This window comes from Uloborus diversus, chromosome 1 (genome assembly GCF_026930045.1).
Source record: "Uloborus diversus isolate 005 chromosome 1, Udiv.v.3.1, whole genome shotgun sequence".
Lineage (NCBI taxonomy): Eukaryota > Metazoa > Arthropoda > Arachnida > Araneae > Uloboridae > Uloborus > Uloborus diversus.
In genome coordinates this window covers 25,681,004-25,697,416 of record NC_072731.1, presented here as the reverse complement: position 1 = coordinate 25,697,416, position 16,413 = coordinate 25,681,004, and the positions used below count along the sequence as shown (strand labels likewise).

The 16,413-nt window shown below is 34.3% G+C and overlaps 1 protein-coding gene across 1 annotated transcript in view; it reads left to right on the top strand.

Moving 5' to 3' along the window:
• LOC129234495 (putative phosphoenolpyruvate synthase) overlaps positions 1 to 16,413 on the top strand; it is an 82,487-nt gene that overhangs the window by 56,974 nt on the left and 9,100 nt on the right. Inside the window, exons 23-29 of the mRNA XM_054868494.1 lie at positions 841 to 900; positions 4,928 to 5,028; positions 5,127 to 5,190; positions 6,103 to 6,266; positions 7,740 to 7,818; positions 11,659 to 11,716; positions 14,265 to 14,341. Of these exons, the coding sequence (XP_054724469.1) occupies positions 841 to 900; positions 4,928 to 5,028; positions 5,127 to 5,190; positions 6,103 to 6,266; positions 7,740 to 7,818; positions 11,659 to 11,716; positions 14,265 to 14,341 (603 nt within the window). The remainder of the gene's footprint in view (positions 1 to 840; positions 901 to 4,927; positions 5,029 to 5,126; positions 5,191 to 6,102; positions 6,267 to 7,739; positions 7,819 to 11,658; positions 11,717 to 14,264; positions 14,342 to 16,413) is intronic.

Sequence of the window (16,413 nt, the reverse complement as noted above, 5' to 3'; positions counted from 1 at the left end):
GTCGGGTCTAGTGATAAAAAACATACCAAGCGGGAAAACGTGAATTCGGGGGCGAATTTTGAAATTTCAGCACATTGTTTTAAGATTGAATCTTATACCCAATGAAAAAAGAAGAAATGTGTAATCTTTACTTGCTTTTTGATACACCTTCATTTAAAGCATGATTCATACAAACATTTTTTTTTTCTTCTCAAATTGACTTCTTGCTTGACATTTGCAAAGAAAAAAAATGTTTCACATATTTTATGCTTTAAATGCCTTGATCAACTGCGGAGGCATTGTTTCATTATTTTTTCCTTGTCTTCTTTGTTATCATTGGAAACGGATTATCAATTGAAATAACTGCATGGATAACAAAATCTGAAATTTAAAAGTCTCAAAACAAGAAACACATTCCTCATAAAACATGTACTTTGAAAAGGTTAGGAATAATGTTTTAAAGTATTACTCAGAAATTAGGAAGAGAACATAGGTTTTGAAACATAGTTCCGGGCTATGCGTCGATTTATTTTTAAATAACACAAGTACGAGTATTTTATTTGTGACAAAACACCATTAAAATAAACAAAATAAATTTAATAGTTCTTAACTGTTTGAATTTAATCGTTTAAATTACTTTTGAATAGATAATTTTATGCAAATATAAGCTTTGAATCTCTGGGACATTTCTCAGGTGCAACTTATGTATTTTATGTGTTTTAAATTCATCGATTTTTCATTTTTCGTTCACTATTATCAATCACTTGTTTTATTGGGATATTTTTAAGTTTCAATGTGTTCACATTAATTGTACACGCCTGTAAATAGTTTCTTATTTTTTTTCTTAATTGCTTCTAACAGTTTGACATTGCTTCAACAACTTGGGGATCAGATCCGAAACCTTTAGTGAAACTACTGCAAGTAAGTTTGTTCGCTTCTTTCTATATATTGTCTTTTATTTTTTAAACACAAAAAAATAAAGAAAAAAAGAAAAGAAAAAGAACTTTCTCTATTAAGTCGATTTTATTACATCTTCAAAGCGTAAAGCTTATTTTTAGATCAAAAACAGAACAATACAAAAGAGAGAGAGAGGGAGAGAAAAAAATGCGTTGGAATACGCTGATTCTACGTTCTACGAGGACCACTCGCCAAATTATTTTTTGACCTGTCAATTTTCTTAAAATTCTGAGAGACAATTTTAAATTCTGAACCGTCTCAGCCTTGTTAGCCAAATCCAAGCTTTTGATGTTGTAAAACAGAACAAATAAAAAAAAGCACCTATTTTCGCGAGCTGAAAATTTCGCGAATATTATGTGGACAGAACAACAAGTCGAAAGAAAGTAAAGATTTCGTGAGATTTAAATCTTCGCTATCATAATGGGCTCACAAAAATTAATGCCTCGCGAAAACAAGTGGTTTTTTTTTTTTTTTTTTTTTTAGAGCACGTGGTAAACAAACAAAGAAATAATCGGATTAAGTCTACTGACAAGCCTGGTAGCCGAAACAACGCGTCGCAGAAACGTCCGTAGCAGGTTCCTGAGAAAGTCAGCTGACTAGTGTCCGTTTTTCATAAGAAGGCACTTGATTCCTCCCTCGTCACGTGGTATCCGATGATTTTATTTCGCTGTTTTCGGCAGAAGGTATGTTCGGATCGTAGCATTTTGTTGTAAAAGCAGCAGTTTTTGAAATGTAAGAAAAACTAAAATAACAACAGACAAGTGAAGCAAGTGATGTAAAGGACACTAAGACTTTTTTGCACATTAAAATGAACGCCCAAGTTAAGGATATCTGGTTTTGTCTCCTTTAGAAGCGCGTGGATTGCTTACCGATCACCCCCGCGTAAAATGGAACTCTGCGTTGGAGGGGGTGTGGCGAAGTGCCTTCTCCTGAAAAACGGACAATATTTCTTAGTTGAGGACAAAAAAAAGGTGGAAAAAAACCCCCTTAAAAATTAATAAATAAATAAAAATAAATAAATAAATAAATCTCAAAAAGAGATGATTTGTATCGAATATTCTAGGTTATAATTCGCAGATAGCACTTACAGAATCATACAATGTGGTTTTTAGGATTAGCATCTTAAGCATTTCTGAGTGCTTATTTAGATTTTGCGATTAATCTAATGTCGGTTTACCCTGCATACTATTTTTGAGATTTTTAATTTGCCGTCGAAAACTGCAGGAAAAAATTATGCAACCGAGCTAAAAGGTTCAAGTAGAACTTCATTTCAGCAATCGAATAGAGTAGGTGTTCGTGTTTTTATTCATATTGAGCATAATTGTTCTTTACAACGCTCAGATGAGTCTAAAGGAGGCAGAAATATATTTTATTTTGAAAGAACTTGTTTTGTTCGTCTAAAATTTTTGTACTATACACACACTAAAACGTTTTTAATTGATTTTTGAATCTCTTCTATAACACCAAGCAAAAACAATTAAGTATCGTATATAGACACACACACACAAACCTACATAAGTCATTAAAAACTTCCACTTAAATTAATGGAATTCAGAAAAAGATGGTCACTTGAATAACTTATTTGGTAGTGTTGTTTTTGTATTAAATTAATAGTTATTTGACAATTACTGCTTACGGCACGTCAACAAACCGTGTAGTACAAGACAATTCATGAAATTTGGACTCGTGAAAAAAGGTCTTTAAATTTGATGCCTCCCAACTCCATTTTTGAAGATCCCGTGATTTTAAATCATTCATATATGTATCGTCTACACTTGAAAGTTTTTTAAAATCTTTTTTTTAAACAGAATCTTTATATACTCTCACTTTTATCTCTGTAGAAGATGAGTAATGTTTGTAAATTATTCTTAGACGAACAAACCCAATTCACTTATTTACGAATTACCATGTCTCTGCTTGTGAACAAACCCAAAATCCAGTAAAACGTCTTACGATAAATTAAAAACATTATAAAAAAGTTAAAATCTCATAAATAACAAATTGGAGTAGCAATTCATATTGATATTTGCACAATTCTGTTGAATTTTTTTTAACTTCAAGCAGTCATTTTCATTATGACAGCCCGTTTATGATCTCTCAAAGTATGTCAAGAAATAAGTATTTTTATCATTTAATATGTTTTAACAAATTATTCGTCAGTACAGTAATAACACATTAGAACGCAGAATGTACAAGACTGCCGCAAAAAAATTGTACGTTATGTAAAGTTGTTCTGCGAGAAAAAGCCAAAAAATAATATATTTCAGCTTTGCTCAGAATAAATTCTAACTTAAATTTGGTGAAACTAAACAGCATACTTCGAATCTTTAGCTTTGGTTTTGCTTTTTTTGCGGACAGACGATTTCCAGAAATTGAACCTGGTGCACTTAAGTCATTTGTGTCATACATTTTACAAACCTTACATATCCAAATGTGACACCGCATTTACTGTAAATATAAGAGCCAAAAGGACTTTGCATCATCATAAACTAAACATAATCAAAACACATTGGGTGCATTCGGAAACAAGGTGGAACCGATGACGTTACCTTACCGCTTTCGGAAACGCTGCGGTCGCTTTATGGCGGTCGACTTGGTAGCAACCTGTCGCACCGCTGTCTGAACGCGGTTAGCAATATCACAAACGTTACAAAGTCTGTATCGGCCAATCTGGTCGTTTTTCATGTTTTGATCGTAACGTACGTGACTTTCCAATCAAGAAAGTTACGCTTTGATTGGAGCGTCGTTTGCTGCTGAACTAGAACTACGACCGTGTAACCACGAGCTTTCGGAAACACAGCTGTTCTACCAGGCTCACTAGAGAAATTCCAGATACTTCGTAACCACACCGAACTAACCACGCGGTGTAACCAGTGGATTATTTCCGAACGCAGCCATTGTGTACACACAACACGGACCAGTACCACCAATCTTCAATCAGTTGAATTTATCTACTGCATTTTCGAACTGAACCAAAGAAAAATACCTTCTAATCATTTCAGTTCCAAAATACACATTTCTTGGATACGTTAGGAAACACGGAACGGTTTCACTCATGGCACCGCAAGCGCTCAAAAGAACACCGCTTTGACGTACCCTACGTTGAAACTTTGCCGTCACCTACCAGAGTTCAGAAGTGCTTGCGGTCGCTCTCTGGCGGTGGATCCGGTTGCAACCGCTCTCACCCATCTCTCACCGCAGTTTTGACGTGCTTAGCAAATTCACATGGTATTTTTTGTTTTGACCAATCTGATCGTGTTTCAAGCTTTACACTCTCTTTAATTGGAGCGTTGTCTGCTGCTGAACTAGACCAACTCGCGCTTTACGGGTGTTCGGAAACAAAGCTGCTTTATCCCCAAGCTTTATCGCGCTCTCTAGAAACATATCAGCGACATCATAACCGCAATCTGACCAATCACACGGTGTAACCAAACGCAGCCCAAATTTCGTACAGGAGCATTCGCTCATTCAAGTTCTGCTTGCTAAGCGCCTTGCTTCCGTTTTCGCTAGACAACAATGACAATTTTCCATATTTTTATTTATAAACAGGCAAGATGACACAGAAAAGATTTACAGCACGAAGATAAAAAATCACACGCAGGGTATCGGTTTAAACAGAACCCATGATCTCCTGTGCCGCACACAGGCAAGCACGATGACAACTCGGTTGAGACACATTTGAAGGCATCAATATGATTCCATTAAAATATGATAAGGTTTCAGCAAAAAAAGGGTTCCTCTGTGGCCGTACATGCCTATGTGCGGTATAGGAGGTCATGGGTTCGATTCCCATCTCTGCTCTGGGTGTGATTTTCTTTTCTTTGGAATTTTCTTTTATTTATATTTATAAATAAAAGCTTGGTTCATTGTCGCCATTATCATACGCAAAAACAGAGGCGAGGAGCTTCGCACGCATTTTTTCTTTTCGTGAGCAAAAGTACCCACGTGAAATCTGAAGTAACAGAAAACCTTTGTGATTGCTTATTTTCAGGGTCTGGCGGCTCACGTGTCGAAAGACGCATCCCCGAAGGAAACAGAAGGTTTTGAAGCTTTGAGTTCGAAATTAAGCACGCAATTGGGAATCCTAACAAAGTAAGAGCGCCAGATGTTCCACAGTGAAAATTTTTATTTAAAGTGTAGTCATTTTTTTAATCAATTTTCTGCAAAAACACAATTTCTGCATTTTTCAGGCTAAAATTGAGATTTTTCCTGCATATGGGTTGGAAAGGTGTGCAACAGAGGGAAAACACGAAAGTAAGAGTCAGATCTACATTTTTATGTTCCAAAAATAAATAAATAAATAAATAAATAAAGTAAAAACTGTTCCCAATAAGTTTGTTTGTGACACTGTATTACTAAAAATTTCCCACTCTTATTCTGTATTTTTTAACTTGCATCCAGAATTTTAAAACATTTTTTTTCATGCAGCGAAAAACAAAGGGATGTAAGTGCCAAAATTAAAAATTTCGAGATAACCTGTATTAATGGTAGGAGAACCTCGCCTCTGTGTTGGGGCAAGGGATAGTACCAGTAGTCCTGGTAGATTCTGCTATACAACCTGACAAACAATAAAGTTCAATGAAAGCCTATCTAGGATTTGACCTTTAAATGCGTTTTTTCGAATTTTAAAAAAGTCCACTTACATCCCTTTGCTTCTCGCTATCACATATGAGGCAGTGAGAAGCAAAAGGGAGTTAGTGCCAAAATTTAAAATTTGGAGATAACCAGTGCAAATGGTTGGTGAATCTCTCTTCTGTTTTGATGCAAGAGATAGTACTTTATGTCTAGAAAGTACTATCTCTTTATCTAAAAGAGATAGTACTTTCTAGATAAAGATAAAGAACTATCTCATTAAGGAATCTCTTTGATGATCAGCATGATTTAGTACTTACTAAATCATGCTGTTATACAGCATGATTTAGAAAAAAAAATTCAATGAAAGCGTACCTTTAACCGAAACTTTAAATGCGTTTTACTCAAAACTTGAAAATGTCCACTTACATCCCTTTGCTTCTCACCGCCTCAAATGTAATAGTTAAAACTCGGTTAAAATATCTCCATTACCCTTGTCGTTACGAAGTACAATTCTAAACATCAATTTAACTATAAATTTTCATACACTTTTTACATCTTTAAATTGTTAATTTTTTATTTATGTCTTCTCAGTCTTTGTTGGTCAAAGGAACGGATGCTTGGCGTCAAGGTTATAACCATTTGGCGAAACTGATGGTTGCTGAAGGCCGCATTCCCGACGAAAGAATCATGTACTTTATGACATTGGAAGATGTAAGGGAACTGCTGAAAACCAGATCGCCAAGAGTTCTCGCTAAGTAATGCAAACTGTTTCTCATAAATGTCGCATCGAAAAAAAATACAAGCTAATGAGTTTTGTTAATACGGTGGTTCAAAGTAGTTCCTAATCAGTTGAAAATCAATATTTCAGTAATAGTTTACGATCACAGACAAAGAATATTTTTTAATCAGGTGTGAAAAAACGAGCTTTTATGACGTCAGACATAACTTCAAATGACGTTATGTGTAGTGTTGCTCTCCCAGGGCGCCGATAACTAAGTTGAGCGTTAGGATTACTTTTCCAACCACATTCCTCAGCCAAGTTGAATCTCAATCCGACATCTGAACCATCGAGCAAAGCCTTCTTCAATCAATCAGAGAGCTTCAATGGGCGGTTCGGATGTTAGACTAAAGTTGAGCATGAGGGTGATTATGGACATCATTCTGTCGTATCATATCTCACTGCAGGGCCTTCCTTACCTACCAATATTTGAAGTCTAATGGATTGAATGGGGCCTGAAGACAGCTCTGTTTTTTGATCTAGAACAGAAGCCGAGCAATCTCTGGTCCAGCATCCCCAAAGGTATTGATTCACTTGAAAGACAGTCAGTCTGGCAAACTGAACGGTTCATATTTTGCCAAGTATAGATAGTGGTGTTTCTTTCAAATTTATTAAATTTGGTAATTTAATCTCACTGTGGTTAATAGGCACCAAAGATGGAATCCCTTCAATGATCAAAATCTTCGTTTCCGTTTTGATAGTCGCTTTACATTTCGCAAGAAATAAAAGAAGCTTCCTCAGAATAAAATCACATCGCTCCTGAAAGCTATTACAAAGTTTCATGAAATTAAGAGCCGTAATTTTCTTTTTATGGATATCTGAAAGTGGAACTTCAGATAAAAAGAAACTATATTATTAGGGTCAGGGGTGGATGCAGACCACCATTTTAGGGGGGTTGTTGAACAATGACCCCCCCCCCCCCCTTTATGGCGTTGAGTCGAAAGATTTCTGAAACTGCTTGGGTGTCTATAAAAAGCACCAAACTGGCCATATATAAGGCACCTAATGGAGCATAGCAGTTACAAATAAATTTCTGAAGTATTGGCAAGAAGTAGTACTTCAAATATTTACTTTCAAGAATAATTAATGAATTGAAAAGACTACTGAAATCAATAATGTTTTATTCATAAAGTGTTAGAACACAATATGGACGGGCCGAGGTACTATTGTCGACGGTTTGGTGGGGAGATCATGTTACACTCCCCCTTGTATCCGCTCCTGATTAAAAGGTAGGATTAAAAGGTTCCTACGGTGATCCTCCTTAAAAATGGGATAAATATTATTCTTTGTCACTACCACAGTGCGCATCTGCGGTGCAAAAATTAATAAAGCATAAATGATTATGTTTTTTATGTGGTACCCTATGCTCCCATATGGGAATCATGCTTTTTGCTTGGTTGGTATTAGGTATGCTAATCAATGTTAAAAGGGTCTTCACAATTCTTTTCAGAGCCAGACATCGGCAGAGATTGCACCCGAAAATGGATAAATACATGTTTCCCGAAACTTTTAAAGGTGTTCCTAAGCCAGTAAGTAAAATATTTTCCATTCTCGGAGTTGTTGAATGTAAACTATTTACTTAGAATAAAAATATTTTATAAAGACAAGAAGAAATAATACTGCTGAATGCAGGGCAATGCACAAAAACTTTGTAGCCAGTCACAAACAAATTTTTTGCTGTGCACCCCAGTCTCATTGAATTCATGTTCTAAAATTTGACGTTCCCTCACAACTTTGGGGGGGGTGACCCCCCCATACCTGGGCCTGGCCCTGTGACCGTAACTTCAATTAAAGGCACAGGGTTTAAAAAAAAAATTTTCCAGTCTACTCCATTGTGTATCATGTTACTACTTGAAAATACATGCTATGTACACTGTAACAAATTCCGGAAACGTTTCTGGATACATCGGAAACGTTTCCGAAATAGTAGGAATCCTTCATCTAATAGCGAACTCCTCATTATTCAGAAAGCTTTTTGTTATTTCAAGAAATCTAGACGCGGAAGTGATGACGCAACGCTTCGAAACGTATTTCATCTTTCCAACATGGCGCCAATGAGTCGGAAATAACGAGAACTTATTTTTTTCTTATCTATGGTTGCTGCAGTCAACAACTCTTTAGCGTTGGATTGCTTGTTATTTCATGTCTAGAGAGTAGTAAAATGTGTCGAAACTAATTTTACGCCTTTGCATTTTGGACTACCCTTGATTTTTTAGACGATGTACGCAGCTATTAAGTTAGTTAACAACCATTTGCTTTCCAGTGCGACTATAATTAGATATATATTGTGTGTTCAAGCGTGAATAGTTTCAACACCCGTGTTTATACTTAATGAAACGAAACCCTTTGGATTACTTATTCAGTTGCAATGGAGGTACTTAGATTTTCTTCCGCTCATGTTCACTTGTAAGTATTAATGAAGATTTTAAAACATGTTGTTATATACATTTATATTTTTGTTCGTTTGCATTTGATGAGGCTCCAATTGTTACTGTTTTGGGGTTTATCGAATTAATTTAAAGTTATCTTACATACCTATGTGCGCGGTGTATTATTTCTTGTAACCAACTGAAACTGATTAAATACGCAAAAGAAATAAGATTTATATTTGAGAAGCTATCACAGAAAAGTTATTTTGAAATACTTGGATGTACATACATTTTGGTTCAAAAAGAAAAAAAATCAATTGTTTAATTCATTAAAAATATGGTAATGCAAATATTTTCTAGTATTGTTATATGCTTCACAAAAAATGTGCCAGTACTATTTACCATTTTTTATTATAATTTATTCATTCATTTAAAAAAAATTTTATACCATTAGAAAATTACCATGTTATCTATTAGTAAGAACATAGTTATGCAATTAATTCATCTGCTTTTTCATTTTGTTAAATGTGGTTAACAATAAAAAAATTCCTTGACATTAGTTGTTCCGAAAATAACATTTCCTTCGTGGATATACTAGTTTAATGTAGGACAGTCAGGAGGAATGAGTCAGTGGCAAAAATGGAACAGCTGTATTTACATGCCGAAATAAAAAGTAATATTATTTCATGTCATCGTTTTAAAAGTGATCATTTTTTAAATACTATGTTATTAACATGCAATGCACATATGGGGAGAAGACGAGGGGCGTTCACCACGCAGACTGTGCCATTGACATTTTCAAGGGGTTGCTTTTTTTAAGGGGGGGGGGCGCTTTATATCATTTTATGGGTGCACCATCACTCTTATGGTGTGGGGGGGGGACTCTCGTATATATGAAATGGAATAATCATGTAATAGAGTTCAATGTTTTAATAAATAAAATATATAATGCATTTTGCGCACACTATAAAAATAAAATCAGTAACCTATTTTGATTACGTATCTATATTTGTGATAAACTGGAAAAGGGCAGAACAGAAGAATAAACCTGAATGGTTCCAGCAGGGGGACTTTGGTGTCATATTTAAATTCATCAATTTCTCTGTTGGTACTTTTCGGTACACTTTGTTCGTCAAAGAAATTGACTTGACGTGAACGAATTTCGGAACGCAAAGTGTAGGTAAGTTCTGTCAAATTATATCCGAAAATAAAAGCTATCAAGTTTGATACAAGATATGTTTTTAAGTTCTGCATTAAAAATACAATATGTTGATAATTTTGTCTTGAAAATATGGAGAGAAAAACTGAAGTTTAATATTGTTTAACAAACAATCCCACTTTCGAGAAAGTACTCCCCTTCCCTCCCCCGACGATTTTGTGATTATGAATGAAACTACTATATTATTTCATAAATTTTCAAAAATTTATAACTGTGCATATGTTATGCTGTTAACCATGCTATTTGTCATTAGAAATTCAGAAAAAAAAAATCCACGAATGATTCGAAAATTGCTTGTTTCATTGCTCTTAGATATGAAAGAATTGAAACTTATATGGCATGCAATACTGTAGTAAAGAATTATTTTTTAGAAAAAATCACGGAAAAAGGATTCCGAAATTCTCAGAAACGTTTTTGAAAATTGTTTGGAGAATTCCGAAATACTCGGAAACGTTTTCGAAACTTTCATGAACCACAGCTGCACAGAATACTCAGAAACATTTCTGGAAATTACGGAAAGAGGATTCCGAAATACTCAGACACGTTTCTGAAAATTACAGAAAGAGGATTCCAAAATACTCAGAAACATTTGTGGAAATTATAGAAAGAGGATTCCGAAATACTCAGACACGTTTCTGGACATTACAGAAAGAGGATTCCGAAATACTCAGACACGTTTCCGGACATTACAGAAAGAGAATTCCGAAATACTCAGAAACGTTTTTGAAAATTTCATGAACCGCAGCTGCACGATATACTCAGAAACGTTTCCGAATTTTTTTTACAGTGTAAAGGAAAAAACCCTTTTATAAGTTCATGTTGATACGTTGCTTATTTAGGTGCACAACCAGTAAAATTAGACCAGAAAACATTGCAAGGTAGATTCTTTTTTATTTGGATTGTATACGTAAAATCACACACGTAAAGTTACAAAATGTCTGGGATAGAAAATGTTTCAAAACGTCTGATACGCAAAGAGTTAAGGACGTTATTAAGTTTTTCGAGAATATCGATCAAGTTCCAGCAAATTCACGAGAAATTACATGAAGATTACATCTCAGCCAACTGAAGTTTAAAAAGAATAACGATAATACCAATAGAATTAATTGATAATGTGGATAAAAAAAAGCCTATAAAATTTGTAGGCAATTTTGACCGAGTCTGTTAACGAACTTGTGGCGAAAGTTAGTAAATGCTAGAGTAGTTAGTAAATGCTGAAGCAGCGGTTTTAACCTTTTTTAGTCCACGAACTGGTACAATTGATGGAAACATTCTGAGGAGAAGAATTATTTTCTAAACAAAACAACTTAGGTGTTTGAAACTATACTGAACTAGTGTAAAGCAAATTTTTACTATCATTTATCTACTGGAATAAATAAATGTAAAGGCAAGCGATTATTTACTTATCACAAAAAAGAAGTAACAAATTAGCTTCAAAGGAAAAAGTCACGGAATACATGAAACATGTTAATAAAACACAAACCAGTCAAGAAACAAGAATGACATTATTGGTGGGAGCTAATCAGGCTATTGTTATAGCCTTTACTCCCGCCTACTCAATCATTGATTTTCAAATAGACAGGATGAAATATGCTTCTATTTGTAATTTCTTTTCTGTTATTTTATCTGTGAAATGCATTTTTTTGTAAAAAATATGACCCTTATTGAAATAAAATGAATTGAGTTCAATTGAATGTGTGAGCCCACTCCAATGTTACAAATTTTCAAAGATAAAATTTCAAAACTTGCTGGTTTGGAATATAATATTTGTGTATTTATAGATCACTTTCGAAGATGAAATTTTGGTTAACGGCACAGAAGAAAGCTTTACCATGAAAGGTAAATTAAGCATTTCATATATTTTTTAAGTTCATTTAGGATTTAAAAGAATTTGAAAATCAAACAACTGTGTGTGTATACAGGAACACCGTGACACAAGAGACAGTTGGGACAAATATTTTCTGAAAATATTATAAAGTATTGCTGCAATGGGGTCGTTTCCAAAATTCTAAAAGTATTTTTTTCTGAAAGAGCATGCTTAAAAACATAGGATCTAACCATTTTTTAAATAATTTATTCAAATTTAATTTTTTTTTAAAAATTACTTAAATCGGCGCGCTTTCATTGTTTACACTTCTGTCGCGTGACATCACAAATGATGTAATGCCATTCAATGTTGCCATTTTCACAGAATAAAATATTTAATTCGCATCTTTACTCACGTGTATTGGCAACGATATGGTTGATAGCAAGCGTAGAGCGCAATTTTTTTTCGCTGCTTGATTATCATAACGTGGGAACGTAGTAGAAAGATGCGCCAAATTGCATTGTTTTTGACGTCATAAAGACCACGCCTTGTTTGAAAAGTCGGACATTTTAAAAAAGTAATTAAAAAAAAAAACTGTTGGGAAAATGAAAGTATTTTCTGGGTCCATGTAATTTTTTTGAGCAATCACGATTGCTTATTGTTCTCATTTGACCTTCCTTGGCGTTGTGGTTCCTTTTTCAGCTTGGAACCAGACACACCAGCACCACCGTCCACCGGCCTCTGCAGGCGCGGCGTAATCCGCTTTTCCTGGTCGGAGGCGTACATGTCCGAGACATCACACTGCTCACACACATACACACTCACATATACACACATGCCTACGTGCATACAGACAGGTCTCCGCATGCACACAAGCCTACACATGCATGCACGCGCGCCTACCCATACACACGCGCACAGCTATACAGATGTAACTGCCCTGGAGGAGGGGCAAGCTTGGGGGGGGACAAGAGCCGTCTCTAGAAACAATAACTCCAATGAGTTTGGCCCTGTCGCAACTCGTGATTGCGAAATACATAATTTAAATTCCAAATGTCAGAATTCAAATTAATTAATTAATTTTTTTTTTGCTCATTCTATCCATTTCAATGACTAAAAGTAGTATTTTTGACTGAAGGAAACCACCCCATCGATGGTCCTAATAAATTATTCAAGGCACAAATACGTTTGTAATTACACTAAAAATTAACTTTCATAAATGGGCAAGTGAGTGATCTACGAAATGAAAAAAAAAAGCATTGTGCACATTAACTCATGAAAATGCGTTCATCTCACTATTAAAATATTTTGTATTCTTTCTGCTGCTTTTACTGATTCATATTCCATTAATTCGTGCTTTTGCAGTCTAACTTTAACATTAATATAATGGTTTTCTTACTGTCTCATCGAAAAAAAATGCACACTTAAAACAACAGTATATGTCTTATAAGTAAAATTGAAAATTAATTAATTAAAAACTATTTATTATTTTCAGCTAATACCGAAAATACCGGTATTTTACCTCAGCAAATACCGATATTATGAAAATGCAAATTAGCTCAAAATACCGGAGTTCGGTTTGCGGGGATTGCAATCAATACTCACATACCGAAAGGTTTGGCGAAAGATCGAATATTTCAGCTGAACCACTGGTGAAAATCGACATTTTCCCATCTCTGTCTTTCATGGTAACATATTATGTATTATACCAGTAGGTTCAGTATTTTTTCTTAGTCATAGAAACTTAAAACTCTAGCTGCACAGCTAGTGTTCCCTATAGAAACTCTTTTTTCACAGAAGGCAAAATGCGTAGAATTTTCATAACCTTACAGGTCAATAAACCCTTTTGCTCAGCTGTCAGTATTTTCCAAACAAACAGAAATCTAATCATTAAATTACTGCAGAAGCATTTAAGCTTGAATAGTTTTACCTTTATTTAATTGAATTCAAAATACATTATTGATTAGAATCGCGAGTTTTAATTCTGCAAAATAATACATCGACTAGAATGAATGGGGTTGCTTCCTTCAGTCAAAAGTACTACTTTCAGTCACCGAAATTGGTATAATAAGCAAAAAAGTAATAACGTGAACCTAGAAAGCACTTTTATTTTCCCAACATTTAATTTTTAATTATTATTTTTTTTTTTAAATGTCTGATTTTTAAACCAAAATTTTTCATCGTGTGACGCCACAAGAGATGAAAGCCAACTTGAATCGGAGCGAGTGGTTCTTTTTTGGAAATATATCGCTTTTTAATGATGACTACTAACAATTTGCTCACTTGTGACGTCAGCAGCGAAAATGAAAACAACGCCTGAGTGGTGTTTAAGATTAGGTTTTTCAGAGAGAAAATAAATCAAAATTAAAGTAAAAAAGAAAAAGAAACTTGCCCCATGTTTTTGATCATGCTCTTTCAGAAAAAAGATTTTTTGAAAAATGGGAAACAACCCAATTGATTAGGGAAATTCTGTCCACGTTTATTTTGTAAAAAAATCGATTTTAATGACGATCCATTAGCACATTACGGAATGCTGAGAAACTTAACGATCTTCAGTTTTTAATAGAAATCTGATTGCAGGTATTCCCGTGAGTCAAGGTGTTGCGAAAGGATACGTGCGGGTAGCACTCACCCTCGAAGATGCAACACACATTAAGGTAAGCCTACTTTTCTTGTAAACGAAGCGTATTAGCTGTAAAAGTAGTTAATTCTAAAGCAAATTTTACCGCAAATGCGATTTTTTCACCACAGATTTTTTTCCTGCAGTTCTTAGATAGGCCAACACCCTGAGATAGTCAGAGAGTTTTAAAATGTCCTCTGAAAATGGTTTAAGCAAAACAGGAAAAATTGTTTTTTCTTATTTGTTGTCGTTATTTTTTTTTTTATTTATTTATTTTTTATTTATTTATTTATTTATTTTTTTTTTTTGAGCAATCACAAATTGCTTATCATGCTTACTTGACCAAAGCTGATGTTGCTCTGAAATTTCAGATTGTCATGACAACGGTTGTTTTTAATATTTGTTTAGAGAGTAAAATTTTCGGCGTCGTAGTTACAAATCTTTGGCTGTTTTATTTTATTCATTTGTTTTTCAGGGCTTAACTCAAGCAGACTTTACACTTAATAAAGGGGAAGTTTTGTGTAAAATTACGTTTTTTCAGAAAAAAAAAGAAAAAAAACCTATACAGATGAACTTAAACAGCAAAACTTCATCTAGATACAAAATTTCCAGATTACTAATTTCCATCATTTAAAATCGATTAGAAATAAAAATACGTAATGTTATGGTAGGGATGTGACAGGTGCGCCAATTGAGCCAAACTGCGCCAATCGCTGATCCAGCGCGAAACTGCTCCAAACGACCGCCAAATGGACTTTTCTGCGCCAAAACCGGACAAACTTGCACCAAAAGTACGATTTTGCATGTAATGTTGCAATACCTTCAACATATTTCGCAGTTTTTGTAGGTTACCATCAAGTTATGCATGGAACTTGTTTTTACGATTTTTTTTGGACTTAGTTCCGATTTTTTGCGCATTTCAAAATTTGATTGCATCCGCTTTTAAAAAACTCGATCGTTTTAATTTATTACGTGATTCTGTTCCTTTGACTTGAAAAATGTTGTACTGACTATTATTTTCATCCATTCTTATCTTTTATTTTTAGAAAAAGAGGACTTGTCAGTTTGTCTTCTTGCCACGCCTACTCGAAACTGTCAATCTAGTTGCACCAAATAAATTCAAGCGAATTCCATCCGTAAAAATAATATTGTTCACCAGTTTTTAATCATTGGTTTCTTAAGATTTTAGGATTCTCAAATTTTGGTTGGAGACACTTAAGATAGCAACAAGAAGTTCTGTCTAGAACTAGACGAGCCTACTTTCCCGTATACCCATACTACTTTCTAGTACCTGATCAATATTCTCAAAAATAGCTAAAATCGCAAATTTTTTCAAACATATTTTTAAAATACTTTAAGCTGATTTCTAGGAATAAAATATTCCTCGCTCATCTAAAAAAATTAAATGCGTAAAAAGAAATAGCAGCAAGTTTTAAACAAAGCAGCTAATAAACTTTTTTCCATTAAAAAAATCTTTAACAGCTTTCAAAACGAAAAAATAATAATTAAAATTAATAAGCTCATTAAAATAAATACATCATATCAAAAAAAAAATCGTTTTTTTCCCCCTGTTGCCAACAAAAACTTTTTAAATGAATTAATGCACTTACCAAAATAAATAAAAACAATAAAATGTCAACTTAAAGAAATAATTTTCATTGTCAAAAAAAAAAAAAAAATCGTCTGCGCATATCTTTATGTAAAAAAAAAAGGCCTTCGAGTTTATTCGCCGAAAACTGAATACCTAAATTAAAACTTTAGCGTAAAAGTAAAAACAAGTCAGATCAACAATAATTATTTCACAGTCAGAACCATAACTGCGGAGTCGGAGTCAATCTCATTTTGGGGTAAAGGAGTCTCAGTCGAATATCTAAGAATCGGAGTCAGTTATTTGTCCTATGTGTATAAATTTTTGCCAAAGCTACGAAGTCAGAGTCTAAGTCGGGGAGTCGGAGTCCGATTAACTTTCGGGCATAGGAGTCGGAGTCAAGTGCCCCTAAATTCTCGGAGTCGAAGTCTGTAGTTTGGCCTCAAGAGCTATTTCCAACAAAATTTGTTTGAAAAAAATCCGCCTTCAAGTACGGAATCTACATTGACTTTCAGTTTCCC